This window comes from Fistularia commersonii, chromosome 29 (assembly GCF_037954325.1).
Source record: "Fistularia commersonii isolate RoL2024-O1a breed Wild chromosome 29, RoL_Fcom_v1.0, whole genome shotgun sequence".
In the NCBI taxonomy this organism is placed as follows: domain Eukaryota; kingdom Metazoa; phylum Chordata; class Actinopteri; order Syngnathiformes; family Fistulariidae; genus Fistularia; species Fistularia commersonii.
The window spans coordinates 434,172-455,620 of record NC_141312.1 but is presented as its reverse complement, the minus strand read 5'-3'; the positions used below and the strand labels follow the sequence as shown (position 1 = coordinate 455,620).

Genomic DNA, 21,449 nt, shown 5'->3' with positions numbered 1-21,449 from the left:
TGGGAGGGAAGGGAATGTGCAGATGGGACTCCAGGGACTTTGGTGTGTCGTAATGTTGTTTTCCAGACGGTCGTCCAGTTCCAAAGCTGAAGTGTCCTCCAAGCTTTCCGGCAGTTGTCTTCAAACACTATCACTGCTCAGATGGGCCTCCAGTCCCAACAGCATCCCGGTTGCCATGGTTACGGGCAGGATGCTCGAGAAGGTGATCCGGCCAGCGTGCGAGAGAACAACCAGGAGTCGTGAAAAGCGAGGCCCCGGTACACCGTGTACCCGCCGTTAGAAGTTCTGATGTCTTGAGGAAACATCTGTCTTCTGCCTCAATAATCTTGTCATTTCTTCATCGTTGGCGGTTTCTCCTCCTCCCCAGACTCCTGCTGGCCTGAACTACCAGAACGTTCAATAAGAATCCAAGTCACATTTTCATGACACAAGTATTTTGCACCTATAAAATAAGTCATGATTTTTAACTGGACTGTATCCAAACAAAAGGGACCAAGTGTCTGTTATGACTATTGAATAAATGGTGTGTGTGTGTGTGTGTGTGTGTGTGTGTGTGTGTGTGTGAGTGCACGCACAAGTGCTTTCAAATCCACAGGCAGGTCACTTGTTGATTTCTGTGATCAACAATCGAATAATCATTTCGATGTTTCGCTACAAAACTTGGTTTATTGAGGAAGGACGATAAGATGGTTTAATGTACAAGACGTTGATCACTGTGAGTCTACAGCCCTGAGTGTTAGTACGTCAGTAACGACGAGGTAATGACCTCCACCTACCAGTTTGTGTACAGAGGTTTGTTTAGCATGATTGAAAAAAGTTAAAAAGGTCTCATCTGGAAAGGAGACAGTGGTAAAAATGGAGTGGTAGTTCTGGCTATTAGTGCAATCGTAATAAAAACATAAGGTCACTTTCTGAGAAGGTGCAGGCGCCCGGCGCGGGCGTCGTGCGCCCCGAGGCTGCGGCTCATCCAGTTTCTGCTTTGCAAGGAGAAGCTCACAGTGGCATTTAAGTGTTTTCCAAATTCCAGTGGAAAGTGAGGCGGCGAGAAGCCAGCGGCGTTTGAATCACGTGGTCGTCCCGGCTCCTCGGCGGAAGGTGTTTCCTGTGCGGCGGGCCAACGGGGACGTTCGTCTCCGGCCCCGTCCGCCGGCTCAGATCTCCGTTCCTGCGCGGCGCGGCGGGTCCACGTCTACCCTGGCGTTCGGCCGAACGCGGCGGAGCAGAAAGTGCACAGACTGTCCGCCCAAACAACCATCCGCCTCTTGTTTCTCAACTTATTGCTTCATACTTGGTAGCCAGGCTCAGGATGTGGCTCCTGGACGGCGGCCCCGACGCTGTGCTGCTGGTGGAGACGGGGCCGGGTGAATATTTGGACCTCAGCGGAGCGCACGTGTTTGTGCTTGGGCGGAGGCCTCGGACGCGAGGCTGCAGGACGGCGGCGCCGCTCTCCAGGAGACGCTCATCAGACCCTCCCGGCGCCTGGCGTTCGTGTCGGAGGGTTCGAATGAATCGCCGCCGCCCGGAGAAGGCCAGGGAGCGCCGCGTGCCGTCCGGCGCCGGCCCGGAACCGAGAATTCACTTGGTTGCCATGGTAACAAGAGAGAGAAAAGAAAAAAAAAATAACAATAAATCCGCCCCGTACTCGTTTTCTGGTCCTCATCTTCTCTCTTCTCCTGGTTCCGGGGCTGATTATTCACAGGAAAGAAAAAAAAAAAAAGAAAAGCCTCCGCAGACACCGTCACTGTCTCTTTCCCGGCTCGCGGCCAGTCATCTCTCCATATCCGTCACCATAACAACCACAAATTTCCTGACAGATTTGCTGGCACTGCAGTGCGAGGCGAAGCCTCCGAGGGAGCGAGGGAGAGGGAAAGAGAAAGGAAGCCACCCACCCAAAAGCCCTGCACCACTAAACCTACACTGAGCTCCCAGATCATGTGAGATGAACCATTTTCTACACAGCCCTGCAGTCTTCTTCCTCCTCCTCCTCCTCCCGCTCTCCTCGGCGCCATCATGAGTGTGAGCTCCGCCAGCCCTGCGCCTCCCATCGGGGCAGAGATGTTAGAGAACGCCGTCTCTCCATCCCGTCAGTCATGCTGACGTTTCCAGGTTAGAGGTTAGATCAGGGTTGTCCATCAACAAAAACACGGGTTACAAAGACGTCTTCCTTGCTCCTCGCCGGCCGCGGGGCCTCACCGTGGCCTCGCCGGGGCCTCACCGTGGCCTCTGCGGGGCCTCTGCGGGGCCAGCCTACGTCCACAGCTCCACGGGGGCCATGCCCTCCTTGGTGGCCAGCGGGGGCAGCAGGTTCTCCTCGCACAGGAACTTGAGTGGGAAGTAGACCAGCAGCCCCCGGACGGCCTGCAGCTCCCGGGCCGCCTGCTCCCGGTCCGTGGCGCTCAGGCGCTCGGCGCACGTGTGCTCCCTCAGCACGCGCATGCTGGTGACCTTGTTGCAAGGCAGACACTTGAAGACCTGAGAGGGAGAAGGAGGAAGGTCTGGGAAGGCGGCGGTCACCCGAACGCGTCAGATTCGCCTCCGGGAATCCTTACCTTGTCGTAGATGGTGGCGTTGAGCTTGGCGGACGAGTTCCAGACGGAGAAGAAGAAGTGGTCGCTGACCGGGTCGTCCACGCTGATGTCGGGGTCCGAGGAGGCTCCCACCAGAACCCTGGGAGGAGGAGGAGGAGCGACACGGAGGTGAAGACAGCGACTCGGACGCAGGAGAACATCTCACCCATCGACGGGAAGCCCCTCTAAGTCGGAATGAACCGAACACAAATCAGAGATGAAGCTCCCGGTGCATGTGGGACCTGGACTACAGGACCAGAGCACTCGGCGGGCCGGAGCCCAGGAGGGTCCGGAGCTTCATCAGCGAGAGGTTCCTCCTGTACCAGGTGCCTTCCGGCCCCTTCAGAATTCCTCCCTTCCGGAAGTTCGGGAAGTTCTCCCCTCTGGAAGTGGAAGCGTCCGAGCGCTCCTCTCACCGGAAACACTCCTTGCGCAGAGCCAGTGTGAGGGGCCCGGCCTGGAACTCCTCGCCGCCCATGACGGACACCACCCTCTCCTCGTCCTCCACCAGCACGGCCAGCTCACTGTCTCTGCTGCCCAGCATGCTGCGGTCGTTGATGTTGGCCGACCCTGTGGAGACAGAGGACCGTCAAACCTTCACGGCCCCGACGTCTGAGGGGTTCTCAGCCCTCGGGGCCGTCCTGATCCTCCTGGTCCTCCTGGTCCTCCTGGTCCTCCTGATCCTCCTGATCCTCCTGGTCCTCCTGGTCCTCCTGGTCCTCCTGGTCCTCCTGGTCCTCCTGATCCTCCTGATCCTCCTGATCCTCCTGATCCTCCTGGTCAACTGTTATCAAATCCTATGCTAACTGGACTTGGTTCTTCTCCTTGAGGACGTTTCTCCTCTCGTGTCAGAGGTTCTTCAGCTTGAGACCCGCCGTCAGCTTCGACGATGGGATTTTGGTGCTTTGCATGTATTTTGGCATGCGCTGTGTGCATTTTGAGTATTGCGTGTCGTGTATATTTTGTAGTGTATTCAATATGTACTGTGAGCATTTTGGCATTTATTTGAGTGTGTGTGTTGTGTGTATAACAAATGTCTGTGTGTATTTTGGTGAGTCTTGAGTGTATTTTGGCCTGGTTATACTGTATTCTGTACTGAATGTGCATCCATCCCTGGTCTGCCAGTCCTGCACTCTGGGTATTGAATATATTGTTTGTCTATGTACTGTGCGTTAGTGTGTATTTTGAGGCGTGTTGCGTGTATTTTGGCGTGTAAACTGTGCATTTGGGTGCACGTGTGTGAAGGTTCTCAGTGGTCCGGGTCAGATAAAGTAACAATTATCTTCTTCTAAGCCCTGAACTCGTCCGGGACCTGCTAGTTTCAGACAGAAACCGGTAACGGGAAAACGACAACTACTGAGATGACGAATCCACGGAAGCGAGGGCGTCTCCGCGGCGTGGACGTCTGCCCGTCTCCCGTGGGAGGTGTGTGTGGGCGGCGGGGACTCGCCTATTATGTAGCAGCGGTCGTCCGCGATGAGGGTCTTGCTGTGGACGTAGATGAGCTCCGTCACCAGCGACTCCGACAGCTGGGAGTGTGTCCTCAGCCCGCAGATGCTGATGTACTCCGGCCACTTGTCCTCCACTGGGAGCAGAGCAGAAGATACGTGACTTCTCCAGAGACCACACACACACACACACACACACACACAAGAGAAAAAGGTGCGGGTTGGAGATGCAAAGCGGATGTGAGACGAGCGGCGGGAAACTCACGCTCCGCTAATCTTGACAGGATGGAGAACTCCCCTCGGCAGATGGTCCTACAAGATCAAGATCTATCAGCGACGGGGCGACAAATACGGCCATTTCACCGAGCAACGCCGGTCATTTCCACGCTGACGCTGAGGAGCATCGACGCGGGCGGGAGGAAAGAATCATCTCGGATGACCTGAGGTCACCCAGGAGGAACGGTGGAGAGGACAGAGTCTGGTTTGGGGACACTGAGGAGAAGATGGCGGCCGAGACGAAGATGTGCAGGTTTTCTAGTGAGGAGTAAGGAGGATGGAGAGGACGGGTTCACCAGAGGGACGGCACGTGGCAGATGTTCTGAAGATAAAGTCACGCTGAGACGGTTCGGACACGGACAGAGGAGGGACGGAGAAGATGTGGGTGGAAGGATGCCGAGGTCGGAGCGGCCGGGCAGAAGGTCCGGAGAGGAGCTTCACGGACGGAGGGGAGGAGGACGGCACGGGAGAAGGTTAGATGGAGAAGTCCTGAAGGAGGAGGAGGAGACCACCGCAAGGATTTTGTCCTCAAACGCAGAAACACCTTGACTTATTCAAAGAATATGGAAGAGTCGAGACGGCGGCCGACCGAAGCGCATTGATAACTGCAGGTCCGGCGGCGTGTCGACGAGATGTCGGGCGAAGGAGACGCACAAAGTGACGCCAGCCGTGGATTTGAAACACGCCACCCGGGAGAAAAGACATTTCCACGGCGGCCGACGGCTCCGACCTGTAGGTGAAGTGGAGGATGGCCTGGATGGCGTTCCCTCCTCCGGCGCTGATGTCGCCCTCGAACCCGGGGAGCAGAGGGATCACCACGAACACCCGGTACGTCTTCTGCTCTCTGCCATCAGACATCCACACAACACTATTTCACACACTACAGCTAAATCTACACAGACAAAGTGTGTGTGTTTTCATTCATTTCCAAGTTAGAGAGTGTGTGTGTGTGTGTGTGTGTGTGTGTGTGTGTGTGTGTGTGTGTGAGACGGGGCTGTGATAAACCCGTGTGCGATCAGACCTGTGTGCGCGCAGGATTCGGTTGACGATGGCATCTCCGATGCCGTTGTGCACGGTCTTGCCGTCGGCACAGCTGATGAAGAACTGGTTCTGGGGCAGAGCAGAGCAGAGCAGACGGCGGCTCAGACGGGGGTCGGGCTTCGCGCTCGACGCCAGGCTCACTTTTCGGCACCGTCTCTCACTCGCCAACAAGAAGGGAGGCACGAGTCGCCTTCAAAAACCAATTTGGCGTCTTTGAAGGCGTCTCTGGAGTTTGGGGCGTTCTGTGCATCGAAGGCCTCCGTCTCATTCTGCTTTGTCTTTTTCAAATGATGCCGAAAGCTCGGTTCCTGAAATTCAAGTAAGGCCGGCTGAAACCGGTCCTGGAAAAAAAGGCGAGTCGGTTCGTTCCACCGACCGGCTCTGAGCGGGGGCTCCACGCTGCCCGACTTCCTGCTCCACCTCAACGGTGAAGTATTTAAAGTATTTAATCCCCTGACGCGGCGTGACCTTGTTATCTGGACGGGACACGACAGCCCTTTTAACCTTTTGAAATACTGTACCCGGCCACGGTGCGATCTATCCGTACCTCGATGTAGATGAAGTGCTGGCTGTTCTCGATGGTGTGGATGTAGGCCTGGAGGATGGAGTTCTCGCAGGTTCCGGTGGACCAGCGGTCTGCCGAGCGAAGCACCTGGGAAAAGGTCACAGGGTGCGAGGCAACGTCTTCAATATGAAACGTGACAAGTCTTTCTGTGATTCAAGCGAGCGTGTATTGAACGTTGGCGTGTGGCCGCAGAGGCCTGAGCGGACCCTCGCTTCGCTTCGCTTCGCTTCGGTTCAGTTGGGCCGGAGACCCGACCTCGCCGTCTGAGCAGGGCAGGGATCCTTCTGGGAACGCGGCGCAGCACGGCGCTCGGGTTACCGGGCGCCGCCCGCAGCAGAATAAGGCGTTTTCAAGGCTGTCAGCCATTGTTTCCCAACTCTTACTTTCCAGACCAGGAAGTGTTTGCGTACCCGCGGCACTCCCAGCTTCTTTTCAAGGAGACGGTCAGGAACAATGAGGCCCCTCGCACACGATACGGTTACTTGTTGCTCATTTCAAAGGGAAAACCCGGCCTTTTCAGGCTGTTTCTTGAATCCATGATATCAAATAAAGGTCGAATCGGTTTCTGTGGGAGGACCTTTGGCTTTCTGGGTCTTTTTCCACCGCTTTTCCACCACTGCTTGGAAATAGGTTTAGCCGTGCTGCGGGTTTTTCAGGTTTTCAAGGACAGAAGAGCAGAAGAGAGAAACTGCAGTCAAACAATGCAAACACAACATGATGTCAGCGCTGCAGGGAAAGTACTCGATTACTATTACTGTCAGAGTAGAATCAGAATGTGTAACTCCGGCGTCTCCTCTTCATCAGGAGGCCGTCTGCCCCCCCGCCCTCCGGCCTCGGCGGCGCTCTGACCGCCTTTGTTTTCTTTGGCTTCCGAAAGCAGGATAAACATGTCGGAAGCGATTTGGGTTCCACAGGGTTTCCTTTTTTTTTTTCTTTTCCCGCCATCTGCCGCCGGAGAAAGTTCTAGAACGCGGCCTCTTTGATTTACAGCAAAGCCTCCGTCTGATTTGCGTCCCATTTTAATGGCACAGGAAAGAATGCGGAGCGGCGGCAGGTGGAGATCCCAGCGCCTTGACGATCACCGGTGTGTTCAGTGGTATTTCCCCGATCTCCATCAAACATCTACGGCAGCAGGAGTTCATCCTCCAGACGTCTGAGCTCCCACCTCTCCTCTTTCACCTCTGTTGTAATGAGCAATGACTTCTGTGACACAAATGTCTACATCTGATGCGCAGATTAATCCCTTCGATACCTTCTGCTAACAAGTCCTTTGTGCTCTTCTCTGGAGGAATCATCTGAGAGATCCCGGTGGCCCGATCTGTCCTTCTCCGGACGTGAGAAAGACAGAGAAAGACATTTATCTGTGGAGGAATACCTGCACTTTGGCTTTTTTGGAGTCCGGCACGGTGAAGGGGAGCGAGCCGGCGGTGCAGTGAGACTTGGGCAGAAGGTAGGGATAGAAATCATCCTTGTACTTGTTCTTGAAGATCTGGAAAAGACAGGCATGGATGTCACGCGGGCGTCGACTCCTCGAGTCTCGCTGATTCTGACTTCATTGCCAAATATGAAACGTGCTAGTCCGTCCTTCTGTAATACGTTTGAAAACATATTTCGGTTACATCATAATGATGTTGTGAATTCATTTCTTAGCCTCCGTGTTTTGTTTTTCGCTCATCGGCAAATCCGGTTTAGTGGAATAAACGTGCTAATCCCGTATTTAACGTTCTTGGGAGTTTCAAGAGCCCGTAAAGGCAAAGCGTAGCTTCCCCCTGGCAGGGTTCGAAGTCCCCCAGAGTCGTACCTTGGTGAAGTTCCAGCGCTGGATAAAGTGTCGGGCTACATCGCGGGCCCCGCCGCCGTGCAGGGCCGTGGCGAGGTCGCGCCAGGGCATCCGAGGGACCCGAGTGCGGTCGATGTTATCTGAAAGCACACGGAGAGCCGGCCTTTCTCCTCAAACACTCGGCCTGCGGCTGGTCGGTGAGGCCAGAGCGCGTGAGGCGGCGTACCTTCGAAGGGCCTGTCCAGCTGCACCCAGTCTTTCCTGATGAAGTTGCTGTAGTCTTTGCCGAGCCACAACTTGGTGTTGCCCGTCAGATCCTCGTCGCCCTGCTCCTCGGCCGGCCGCGGCCCCTCGGCCACGCCGTTCTCCCGGTTGGCGGCGCCGTCCGTCTCCGTCTGCAGGGAGAACACTGATTCGTGACAAACGCTTCGGCCGCACGTTTCTTTCTCACACCGAAGAAAAGGCCTGTGGACTCGCTGCCATGAGAACCTCCGGCGCCTTCAGACTCTCTGCTAAACTAATCCTGTTATTCCCTGCAGCTCGCAAAAACAAATCAGCCACCAGGCTAGAAATCAGGCTAAAGCCTTCCATCTGCTTGCTTCTGTTGGGAGTAAAGTACTCCTCCGCACGACGACACGGTTAGAAACACTCGAACCTGGAGTGAGTGTGAAGCCCGGTGTGCAGTCCAGCTTGTAGCCAGAGGTGTGTGAAAAGGAGGCCTTCTTACCTCTGCTCCCGCTTCGCCGGGCTCTCTGGGTCCCAGGTCGGTCAGCCGGTACCCGCTGTCGTCCCACCTCCCGAAGGCCAGGTCGATGCCGCCCACGAAGGCCACGGTTTGGTCGACGGCCACCATCTTCTCGTGGTGGGCCCACAGGAACACCACAGAGGACACGTGGTCCGGGTGCCTCATCACCTGGCCGGTGCGGATGGAATCGGGAGATGAAGCTCGCGGTTCTGAGCGCGACTCCGCCGAAAACAGCCGAGGAGGCGACAGACCTTGATGTTTGGGTGCATGTTCATGAGGGTCCGTTTGCTGTGCTCGCTATTGATGCCCAGCGCCAGCTCCACCTCCTTGTAGAGCAGAACACACACCTTGACCCCTTGCTCCTGCGGGGGACGTTCAAAGGAAAGGAAGACGTCAAGGGCCGTCCTCTTCTGAAACTCATTTGAAAAGAGCCGACGGAAACACCCACCGCTTTGCGTTTGAGGATTTCATCCAAGCGCCAGTAATTCTCCTTCGCCGGTCTTTTGAGGAACACTTCGGGGCTCAGCCTGGGGGGGGGGGGGGGGGGGGTATTTTCGAAGTCCGGTTAGGTGAAATCCGGAGTCTGGCTGTGAATCTTCCCTCTTCCTCAGAGAAGCGAGACACCTACCACCAGTCCGTGATGAAGATTTCCTCCTTGGCTTGTTCAAGAGCGTCGGCCAGGTCTGCAAAGTAGCCGCTTCCGTTCACGTACCTTCAGACGACACCGAGCCAAGATAAGCAACACTCAATTTCAAATATATATACACACACATATATATATCTATGTATAAACTAACCATTTAGTGAGTGTGTTCTCCCGGGGCGGAGCGAAGCCCTGGAAGCGTTGCACTTTGAGATAATCGCTGGTTTCTGACAGCCGGTTGATCTCGTGACTCCACCAGTGAGCTTGTCTGTAGCTGCTGCACTTGATGACGAGACTCCTGGATGAAAGAAAGCGATGAAAAGGAGTCGCGGCGGTTTGACGACATACAAGAACTTCCAGAGGCAGGCGGACGGACGGACGGCGGACTCACCGTGTGAAGTTCTCGAAGCAGACTCCGTACTTGGTGTCCGTGAAGGCCCGGCCCACCTTCACCTTGAACTCGGGGTCGAACAGCAGCACGAAGTTGATGTTGCCGTTGTCGCGGTTCATGTACATCAGGAAGGAGTCCTTCACCACCAGCCAGCGGCGGGACCAGCGGAAGCAGAACTGATGGTGGCCGATGCAGTTGAGGCCTTGGATCCGATGACCCCCCGACCTCTTGAAGATGGGCCCCTCCCTGGGACAAAAGGGCAGCTCGTCACACAATGAACATCTGTCCGGCCCTCGGCGGTCCCTCCTACTTTCCCCGGGGTCGAGCTTACAGGCCTTTGGGTCCGAGGTCAGTGATGAAGGACAAAGCGCCAACAGAGAGGAATTCCAGCTGAGGAGAAGAGAGAGGAGGCCTTTAAGGGACTATCAAAGACGCCTTTTAGATATTTCTACAGCTAATATGACAATTTATCCTTGATGAATCCCTCGTGGGGACATTCCTGTTCTCTGCACTGAAGCCATCATGGAGGAAGGGTGAGCGGCAGGCCGACAGGGGAGCCGTTAGGACTTCAGCGTCTGGCTCAACAACACTTGGACACACCAGGAGGAGCCGGAAATCCAACCGGGAACGTGGGGTTTCAAAGACGGGCGCTGGACCTCCTGCGCCACGCCGGCCCCTGTGCGTCCTTCACCATGCTTCCCCACACAGAGGGCAGAACATACTTTGACCGAGGCTGGTCTTAGCGGAGTAATGACGTGTCAATGTGTGTGTGAGGGTCCATCCTTCAGCTCTTCGCTCCCTGAGCCCGAGCCTCCGCAGGCTCTGCTGCTAAAACACCCCGCGAGGTCAGCTGGACGGCCGCCATCCCTGCCGCAGAGCTTCCTGGTCTTCTCTTACGCGAGCTGGTCGGTTGTGAAGCGGCTCCGCAGACCATCTGTTGGCTGAGCTCGGGGCCAGGGGGGACAGTCATTGACCATGATGGTGGTTTGGGTGGATGTTCTGAGGCAGACGCTCCGCTCCCTCCTCAGGCCAGCACTGATGGCGGCGCAGGCGTTGGAGACGGTGGTCCTCCTTTCAGGTGGGAAATATTGGCCTATTGGAGCTGTGACACACCACGGGTAGCGCTGACGTAAACATCTGGAGAGGCATGTGGAAATCCCCTTCACTACAGGACCGAGGGGACAAACGCAGCAAAGCTCCAAGGAAGCGGTCGGACATTTTAGAGCTCCGAACCAAAATGGACACCTCCAGGACACCCAAGACGGGGTGGGGTCCCGGACGTCTCGGGAACCCGAAAAGGAGTCCGTGCCACTTTGGACATGACCAGAACCATCTTCATCATCTTGATTCACATGTTGCGTCCACCGGCGACGGTCTGATTATCACTCACATGATTCCCATAGCGGCCGTCTGTCCTCTCCAGGCTGCCCTGATGACACATCAGAGCTGCAGCCTTCTCCACAAGCAACATCAGACCGCAGGCCACGAAGAATAAACCTTGGCTTCCTCCTTCATGTCTCCGAGCTCCTCCCTCTTGAGGAGTGGAGCCGGCCTGATCGTAGCACGCTTGCTAGCTCGGCCTGATGAAGCTGCTCAGAACTGTTGCAGGAGCTTTTATGGTGGGAGTTCCCTCAGTGGGGCGGAGGCTCTTCAGCAGCGGTGCTCAATAGGTCCATCGCAGAGGTAGTACCGGTAGATCACGGGACATTAGAAAGAATACACGATCATCCATCCCGTCACTTGACTGATATACAGGACGGCCGCTCAGATGACACCTGATTTTTCCTGACACTGAGGTCGCTGCACGTGCACAAGCAGCGGCGCGAAGTGAAGCAAAGCTAACAAGTTGGTCGACAAGTTACCTCCGATTTTTAGCCCTCGTTTTTTTTCTCCTAAACTCAATAAAGGGTATAAAATGAGTGGGGAGCTGGACTGAGTAAGAAGACAAAAACGTATCACTTTCATATGGAATGGCAGGAGGCCTTTCTCTTTTATGATGACGTCTTCGAAGTGTGTTCGCCTCATCTGCCGGTCTACCGTCGCAATACCAAAGAAGATCATGTGCGGCAGAATTTTCAGACTGTTCACGGGAAATGTGACACGGACTGAAAAAGGCTGAGAAAGAGAAAGGTGAAGGAAGTAAAATCCCAGTTGTCCGGACCATGATTCAGATCCGAGTCATCAGAGTGAACTTGGGTCATGACAAAAAATGTAGATCATTATTTGCGTTGCGCATTATTGGCTCGTGCGGTTATGCCGGGTATATCTACATACACTGTACGAATAAAGAATGTTTTCCATTTTTGATGTGGATGGATCATTTTGACTTGGTCATTTCATAAGTAGCTCGGATGCTGAAGAAGTGTGAGCACCCCTGCTCTGCAGAGATGGGCTGTCGGACTCGGTGCCGATTGTAAGAACAGCTCTTTTAAGCGGAGCTCTATCTGCATTCACTCTGTGCACGGCTTCGCAGAGTGCCACGGCTTTCGACCTACATTCCCCTCCTCCTCCTGCGAGGTGACACTGCTCAGCCCTGCAACAACCAACTCCCGCACCTCTAAAATAACACGTTTTGTTTGACGCTTTGCATGTCGTACACATTTGTGGTCGCGCCGCTCGCAGAAAGAGGGAGCAGGCGGTCCGGACACACCTCGTTGCCACGTAGCTTAGCAGCCAACTGCTAGCCGAGGTGTTTCCGCATTCCCCAGGGTCCCCCGTCTGGACCTACAGCCTCGTCGGAGCAGCAGAGGCCGGGTCGTAGATGTTAGCTCACCCGTTCCAATCCAGACGTCTGATGTGGGTTCTCTAATACCGACCCAATGACAGGTTTGACTTGACTCTACTTAGTATTTACAAAACATGCCCTCAAGCTGCCCTTCCTGCTGCTCACTACGGGTGTGTGTCCACGTCACACCTGCCCCGCCTTCGGAGCAAACCTCCTCCCGCGGAAGCCGAGACACGCCGAGCCACGGCAGTGTGACGGGTGAAACCGCAGCTCTGCGGATCGAGAGTATTACCATGCTGTGGTCATTTCTACAGAAGGTGTTCTCCAGCAGGCCGTTCAGGTACTCCTCCAAGTATTTCTGCAAAAAAAAAGCGTCTTTTAGGGATTTCTTCATGTCATTTGATCGTACAATATGACCAAATACACAACATTTGATTGATTATTCCTCAGATGTGACGGATCCTCAGGAAATGTGAACCCGCGACCCTCACCGGAGAAGATTGAAGACATTTGATTGGAAGGCAACAAACCATTTTGCTGGAGGTCCTCCTGGTGCGCTCGGTGCCGTGCAGGCTGGGCATCTCCTCGGACATGTTCCTCAGCTGCTGCTTCTCCTTTGCGAATCTGCGGCAGAGTTTGACGAGTCAAAGCACTGAGGGCCGCAGAGCCTTCAGCTTCCGTCTGAGCTTCCGTGCGGAGCAGGTGCGGAACACCGACCTTCCCAGCGGGAGCAGGTGAATCATCATCCGGTGTTTGTAAAGGTCTCGATGCAGCTCCTGGAAGTGCTTGTACTTCCTCTTCACCGCCCAGTGGAACTGCCCGTGTGTGAGGAACACGGTATACAGCGTGCCGACACGGACCTGCGGGGGCCGTCAAGTCATGAGCGCTGGGACCCGGAAGCCTTTATCGGGGACCGACACATTTTCCACAACCTTCTTTCCGTCGTCCGACCTCCTGAGCCGCCTTCTCCGCATCCCTACGGTAGCCTAAGGTTTGATTTCCTAACAATATGGTCGCTGAGCTCGAGCCACACAGCCTGACTCCAGCAAGCATCTGCAGGACGGCTGCAGGGCGCCTTGGCCAGAGGGCGGCGGCACCTTCGGGCCGCTTGTCATGAAATGCGAATGAGTTTCAGACATGCTAAGTTGGGACATTTGGTAAATCACGCAGTTTTAGTGATTCAGTGGATATTACAGATACAGATATGTCAAAAATGTGATTTTTAGAGATGATCTGATATCAACTCACTCTGGGGGAGAACAATAAAGCTGTGGTTTGTTTAGAAGCCACTTATTTGTGGAGTTAAATGCAGAAAGACGCCAAAGCCCAACGTGGAAATCCAGTATAGCAGGACTGATGGGTAAGTCTACATCCTAATGTCCTGGTAAAAGTGTGCATCGTAAGTCACATCATATTTCTGTCCGTCCAGGTTAAGTGAGCCTTAAGCGTGCATTTCTTTTGGACCCTGAAAATAACCCGACACGTACTGCCGGTGTCCGTGGCGGTCGGTGAAAGCGAACAGAGGAGCTCAGCTCACCGCGACTCCTTTATGCTCATCCGTTCATTCATTCACAAAAGCCGTGTTTGAAATCACGGTTCCTCTTTGGACGGAATGGAAACCGGCACCCATAAACAGTCTTTCAGGTCACATCACCACCACATGCCACCCAATGACATAGCAGTGACACACACACACACACCTATACTGTAAGTGTGTGTTTGGATGCTCGTATGTGCTTATGATGCAATTAGACCCCTTCTGTAGCAAGATAAGTCTTCCTGTGTTCAAAGCACCGTACCTTTGAGCGAGTGGTGTACTTCTCTGTGTTGTCCACTCTGCATGTGATGGGGACGCCGGGGATCAAGTGAGGTATCCCTTCCTCTTTTACTTCTGGAAGATGATGCACCAGGGTGAAGGGGCGTCCCTCTGTTTGGAGGAGAAGAAGATGACACACTTCCTCAAATTCAGTCAGCAGAGTTGCCTAACGGGCAACCGACATCAGCGTTTTTCCATACCGCTGCTGGACAGAAGGCCGTCCACCTCATCTGGACTCAGGCCGCGAAGGTCGTGAGCGAAGCGGCGTCTGCCCAGCTTCTGGCCCTCCGAGGCCTGAGCCGCCGGTTCGATCACCTCCTCGGAGCCGTCCATCTCTCCGCAGGCTCGGCTCTCGGCTCGCTGGGGCAAAAACAGACGGCGGCTACTCGTTCAGGCTTGGCGTACTGTCACGCATGCGACCACGTTACCTCTCCATCAACACACACCATCACTGGGGCTGACGGTGAAACAAGGATTCGGTCTTACAACGTCAGGAGGAAGGAACGACGGGGGAATGTCTGATGAGTACTGATGTGTCTGTTCACCTCAGAGGATCACTACTTTATCTCTTTAAACGTTGGCATTTGGGGGAATGAGGGCCGGGAGGTCGTGGTCAGAACCTCCGCAGCAAACGGGTCGTGCCCTTTTCAGCCGAAATGTCGCTTCCGAATCCCAATCTGCGATGACTAACAGATGGCTCTCTGGTGTTAAAGTGACAACTAGATGCTGCGAATTCAGACTAATGTGCGTTAAACCGCAGATGCTACTGCTGAAGTTCATCATCTGCACCGATGTTATATAACGCCAGCACAGATTCCAGCAGGCGCTCTGAGCCCAGGACTAGAATCAGAATTAGCATCGGAAGACAACGACCGTGTGTTTGTAGAATTCGAACAATAACGTGTGTGTGTGTGATGTGCTAAAAGGTGCAGCGCATTTGCTGGCAGCTGGCTATGTGGCTCCACTCACAGGAAGTCATTAGCTTCCAGACTCGTTGAGTCATAATACAGCTGCATCTCTACGTGAGCTCCGACAAAAAGTCTCACGGCACATAGTTTGCTAGGAGGGAGTCTAATCTCCAGGCAGAGCAGCCTTTCACGAGCACACACACACACACACACACACACACACACACACACACACACACAAACAGGAGGCATTCAAGTGCAGCTCTGCGTCGCACCAGATGACGTAATGTAGTAAGCAGACCTGTTACAAAACATAACAAAAAAAGAAAACCCACGGGGTCAGTGCAGCGTTTCACCCTCTCACAACAAGCATGGCAGCTCAGGGAGACGCCTTCAGCTGAGAGGGAATCAGGACGCGTCCACTCTTTTGTACGCTGCTGTGTGGGCTCAGGTCTTTGCAGGTTGCCTGAGAAACCAGGCGCAGGAGAGGGAAGGAGGGAGGGTGACACACACACACACATATATACAATAGACTTCACGATTAATGGATTTTAGACAAAGAGGATCTTTGAATTGCACCATTTTCACCCAACGTGCTTTTCCTCAAGCAAGAGCCCTTGAGCTAGAATGGTAAAATAATCATTAATATCGGGTTGTTACGTGTGAGCGGTGATGAAAGTACTTGAAAACACAAATATCTACCTCAGTACAAAATGTGTGACACACACTTTGCAGTGTGTGTCACAAAGAGAAAGGCAAATATGACACAGGCTCAGTGTGCTCCTGTTGTCTGGAAATATGAAGAGCACATCACGTTTCAATATTAATAACATTTTAACACACATTTTACACTGACTTCTGTGCAGTTCCGGTTATTAGAGAAGTGCAGCTCGTCCACCTTCCAGCTCAGGCGAGGAGAAAACAGACGGGCGGCTTGAGGTTCGGTGGAAATACAAGGACGTGCACCATGAACATTGAGGACTTTCCTGCTGGACTCATTTGAGGCAAAGGAAGTCCCAAACTACATGAATGAAACTGTAGAAAAGCTACATGGAACAATGAAGGCATCAGCCCAAAGATTTAAGGAAGAAAGGAAGGAGTTAAAAAGCACATGATCGGGACATGCTAAGAGGCTTTGGGACAAAACATGAATGATCCTCCTCAGAGGGCACTGGAGGGCCGGAGCCAATCCCAGTTGTCAGAGGGGCGAGAGGAGGGCTTTAACTGGACCGGACGCTGGGTTCAGGAGGTCTCACCAGGCCTTCTCCACGGTGGAATTCACTCCGCTGATTTAATCATTTCTGCATATGTGACATGGGAGAGTCACGAAGTGGAAATCCAGATACTTAGCGGACTGAAAACAGGCCAACTCCATATCTCCATGTATCATTTTGTTTCCCCATATCCCCCAAGACACTTTCCAGCAGTGGCCAAACTATGTTCTTCCTGCTTCCACTCGAAGTAGCACATTTCCCGGTTACCTTCTTCTTCTCCTTCTCCTTTGGGCTTTTCCCTTCAGGTGTCGCCACAGCCAATCAATCCTCTCCATCTAACCCTATTCTCTGGATCCTCTTCTCTCACACCAACTACCTTCATATCTTCTCTCACTACATCCATAAATCTTCTCTTTGGTCTTCCTCCGGACCTCTTGCCCACCAGCTCCAATTCCAGCATCCGTCTACCAATATATTCTCTATCCCTCCTCTGTCCATGACCCAACCGTCTCAGTCTGGCTTCTCTGACCTTCTCTCCAAAACATCTAACATGTGCCGTTCCTCTGATAGACTCATTCCTGATCCTCTCCATCCTGGTCACTCCCAAAGAGAACCTTAGCATCTTCATCTCTGCGACCTCCAGCTCTGCCTCCTGTCATTGTAAGTGTTTCTAGTCCATACAGCCTCGCTGGTCTCACCACTGTCTCCTCCAGTTGTCCTTTCAGTCTGGCTGATGTTCTTCTATCTCTTGGTACCCCTGACACTTTTCTCCACCCATTCCAACCCTCTCGAACCCGTCTCTTCACCTCTTTTCCACACTCTCCATTGCTCTAGATTGTTGACCCCAAGTACCTGAAATCCTCCAGCTTCTTGATCTCCACTCCCTGTAGCCTCACCGTTCCACCAGAGTTCCTTTCATTCACACACATACATTCTGTCTTGCTGCGACTAATTTTCATTCCTCTCCTTTCCAGAGCATACCTCCACCTCTCTAGATGTTCCTCAACCTGTTCTCTGCTCTCACTACAGATCACAATGTTGTTTGCAATCATGGTCCATGGAGATTCCTGTCTAACCTCATCTGTCAGCCTGTCCATCACCACTGCAAACAAGAAGGAGCTCAGAGCTGATCTCTGATGGAGTCGCAGCTTCGCCCTGAACTTCTCTGTTATCCCCACAGCACACCGTACCAGTGTCTCACAGCTAGCATACATGTCCTGCACCAGTCTAACATACTTCCCTGCCCCTCCAGTTTTCCTCATACAATACCAGAGCTCCTCTCTTGGCACCCTGTCATATGCTTTTTCTAGGTCTACAAAAACACAGTGCAGCTCCATCTGGCCTTCTCTACAGTTGTCTACTATCTGGCCTTCTCTCTACTTGTCTATTAACATTTCCCGGTTATCTGCCTGACATTAAAAACCAAGGCCACTTCAAGCCTCTGCCAGCGTGGCTCCACAGGATCCTGTCAATGGATTTTGTTTCCTCTCCTTAGTCATTAGGTTTAGGAAGCGAAAGGCTAACATGTGCTAACATGTGCAAACATGCACTTACATGCGTAATTTGCACTAAGCGAGTTCACAGGGGCAAAACTACACTCACACCGATCTCTGTCAGACCGGCACCACAATCCAGAAGCACAAAGTGACTGCTGACGACTGATAAGATTTTGTTGCTCTTCGCTGGGGGGTGACGTTTATTTGGGCGTCCAGATTCTTCTCGACTCCAGCTGGAGAGAAGAACTTCCTGCCGAAGCCCAGACATGTGACCGTATACGTCTACGTTTGGACAGCTTCAATGCTGCCGGGGGGATCGGACAGGCGAAAAAGACATTAGGACGTGTGCAAGCAACTCTTTTCCTAGATTTTAATATCCATCCCGACATCCGCTTGGAAACTCACATATCACACACACACACACACACACACATACACACCAAGATGGAAGTATGTGCGTCCGGTATAATGAGGAGTGATCTCATTCCACTTCTCTGAATGCAGCATTCACAGACATTTCTAGAAAAGGATCGGTCTGAGGAAAATCTCACCCCATCACCTGCTTTCACTGGGTTTTATCAGAGTAATATGATCTCTTGACTTTTCATTCACTTTTCTTCTAAACTCTCTGTTTCAATTGTTATTTTTATGCTGAAAATGCCTTTCTTCATCACAGTTAGTGGATGCCGGACGAGGAAACCGTTACTCGAGGGGGAAAAGGAGGCTGCGCTTCTATGGTCAAGATGTATGTTCATTTGTCCGTGCAGTAATTATTCTGAAAATGTTGCCGTTTTTTACATGAATAATTGCGATCCACCGCTTTGTCGTACTGTTTGAGTCGTTCACTGGGTTTTCAAACACCGAACTGCACCGGCACAAAGTGGAGGGAAGTGAAAATGCATTGAAAGTAAGCGTCCCAGACAAAACAAGTTCTTCGCCAGACTTGGTCTTCCGGCTCGCCGGACGTTGAGATCAGGACGCCGCTTTCGGACTGACTGTGCGTTCCAGCCCCCAGAGGCAGGCGTGGCTCGGACGCTTTCCTCCACGTTTATCAGCGGCACCCATGGAAAGAAGACAAGTCATGATATTCAGAAGCCTCTTGTTCTGGACTGATACAAATCTCTGACTTTGCAAATTCTTTCGGGACATTTCTGAGGATCCGTATTCAGACAAATGATTTCAAACACTGGCATTGATATCAGCTTGGAAAATGTTTAAGGTTTAGCACCGTTATTTTGCAACCGAAGACCGTGATGTCATTTGCGGGCAGCCATTTGTTTAATTATCTGAAGGATCTTTTTTGGAGTTTTACGATTTCACTGGAATAATGCAAATCAATTCAAATCGCCGCATTACGTGTGCTGCAGCGGCAGGTCCTCCGTTTGCACAATCGACAGATGGACTTTTGTGTGTCGCGGCAGAAATAAGAAATAGAAAATGACAAACGGAATAGAAATGGATTTTAGAAAAACAGTTTGCATTAGAGCAGCTCAATGAGATGCTTATTCATCTAAAAGATGAGCCCACAGAAATATAACAACCGCTACAGTTTTTACAATAAATGTGTGATTTTGTGCTATGATACGTGCAATACAAACATAATAACTATAAAAACAGGTGTGTAAACTAATCATTTGATCGCGGGTCGGGGGTCAAAAGGTGATCGCTTCGATCTCTTCAAACCAGAATATTTTTCCATTTACGTGCTTTCTGTCACATCGGGCTTTCGGAAAACGCCGATCAATACTTGATCTTATCGGAGTCTGGGGGCGGCGCCGGGGATTTGGGGCCCCATGAAAGTAATCCCGCTGGGCCCTTAACACAAACATATGCCGGCAGGCCGGGGGGCTGTTTCCAAAACAATAGAGATAGCGTTGCGAAAAGATAACACTCAAACTGTTTTTTACTAGTACTATCATTTTGTCAGGGGGCCGTCGGCACCCGACAATCCCCCTCCTTGTTCCCTCCACTTTTTGACGCCCCTGCTGGTGTCCATCCATTTTATCAAGGGATAGATCAGGGGTCGGCAACCCGCGGCTCTTCCATCTTCACACTGCGGCGCCGAGTGGCTTGGGAAAATGAATTATAAATATTTAATTAAAGTGTATTTCATTTGTGTTAATTCCTTTTTTAAACTTTTAGTTCTAAGTTGGAAGATTTTTGTGATCTTGAAATGTTAAATAAAACTATATTTATTATTTTTCGCCGCTCAAAATAACGTCACACTGGCGGAAGCCGGTATACCCGCCAGCCGGTAAAGTCCTGCTTTGCAGATGCTGTGCTCAGAAGTTCACGAGGAGAAGTCCCATAAACCAGGTAAAATAAATATTTATGAGGATATTTTGCAAATTTTTTTTTTTTTTTTTTTTGCTGACACAGTGATTTTTTCCTGATTTATTTTTAAAATTCAGGTCAAGGCTCCGCTACACGCTCTGAAAGCCCAAAGCTCAAAATGAGTTCATTACATAAATAAAATTTAATTTTCTCCGTAATACTTTGTGAATTTCAGAAGCAACATACTTCACACTTGTTTATACAAAGTGTAAAGGTGATAAAAAGCAATTTATACAGTGGTGCCTTTATTTTAGATGTCAAAAAGTAATTGCGGCTCCCAGTGTTTTCTTTCCCGAGGGAACCGGGTCCAAATGGCTCTTTGGGTGTTAAAGGTTGCCGAACCCCTGGGATGATGAACAGAGACACAACTGGGATCATTCCATTAGGAAGAGTGGAATAGTTGTCGGTTGCAGGCCGCTTGCACACACAAGAAGGAGAAAGAAGTGCATCATTTGACCTTATTATAAATGTACTCTCCTTTCCTGCCCGCGCTGTCCTTCTCCCGCAACCACCTGATGCGCTGCTCGCGGTGGCGACCCGAGGAGGAGCGCGTTTGTCCGGCTCGGGTTGACGCGTCACCCGCCCGGAGCCGAACACTCCGCGCTCCCCCGCCTGGAAGCGGACGGCGGACCGACCGACCGGCCGGGCTCCGCCCACGGAGTCACTTAAAAGAAGACGACGGACTTGTTGTTTTGCTTTAAAACAATCATTTCAATGTCCGTAAAGGCGCCATGTCGGCACCGGGGATCCGCCGGGGATCCGCCGGGGATCCGCCGCCGCCCGGTTCGGTAGCGGCGAACTGACGCGCCCAACTCGGGTGGAATGGTGTGGAAAACGGTACTCACCGTCAGCTCAGACGTGTCCGGGCCCCACGCCGCAGATCCACGGTCACAGTCGCGGAGACCAAACTAGTATTGCGAGTGTTTTTCCCCCTCGGAGGAGGAGGAGGAGGAGGAGGAGGAGGAGGAGGAGGATGTCTCCCAGAGGGGATGTGAACTTAAGTCCCTCCCCGTCGGCGTGTCCTCTCCGCCGGACCGGGACCGGGGAGGGGACTCCTCTACGAGTCACACCCGATCCGAGACCCGGGCACCGGCGTGACAGGCGACCGGTGGCCGCTTTTCCACGCGTGGACTGGGGGTCACGGCGGCGGGACGCCGGGGAGCCGGGCGCCCACCCGCTGGACTGCTTTGACATGGACGGCAGCTAGCTAAGGCGCCCGGAGGAACTCGCCACAGAAAAAAAAAACATATAATAAAGATACCGGGGAGTTGGATTGACTCCACCGGGGTACGTGGTCGTGCCTCCCGGAGGTTCGCCGGGAAAACGGTTCACAAGTCAGGGCGTCAAACATGAACGACTCCCGCTACCGGAGCTTTGCTGCCCCGGTAAAGAGGAGGGGGAGGGGCGGCCGGAAGTAGCCGCGGATCATGCTAGCTGATGTTAGCTTAGCTAAAAGTTTTCCTCCCCCGCCAGAAGGCGTTCGGGGACGGAGACGGGAAA

The 21,449-nt window shown here is 52.7% G+C and overlaps 1 protein-coding gene across 2 annotated transcripts; it reads right to left on the bottom strand.

The window, feature by feature from the left end:
• Positions 1-646: 646 nt before the first annotated feature.
• pld2 (phospholipase D2) lies at positions 647-20,911 on the bottom strand. Of its 2 annotated transcripts, none has more exons than XM_086177197.1 (24): positions 20,795-20,911; positions 14,198-14,357; positions 13,981-14,108; positions 12,899-13,041; positions 12,712-12,805; positions 12,474-12,539; positions 9,788-9,846; positions 9,457-9,702; positions 9,220-9,363; positions 9,051-9,134; positions 8,871-8,949; positions 8,674-8,784; positions 8,405-8,590; positions 7,904-8,072; positions 7,699-7,817; positions 7,273-7,386; positions 5,880-5,984; positions 5,313-5,401; positions 5,022-5,135; positions 4,281-4,327; positions 4,018-4,152; positions 2,984-3,137; positions 2,550-2,667; positions 647-2,472 (listed from the first exon to the last, which is right to left on the bottom strand). In XM_086177197.1, the coding sequence occupies exons 2-24, from the start codon at positions 14,328-14,330 to the stop codon at positions 2,248-2,250; spliced, it is 2,862 nt and encodes a 953-aa protein (XP_086033323.1). In that variant the 5' UTR covers positions 14,331-14,357; positions 20,795-20,911; the 3' UTR covers positions 647-2,247. The 2 variants fall into 2 exon arrangements, with proteins under 2 accessions (XP_086033323.1, XP_086033325.1); XM_086177199.1 differs by lacking the exon at positions 20,795-20,911 and adding an exon at positions 15,241-15,354.
• Positions 20,912-21,449: the final 538 nt, after the last annotated feature.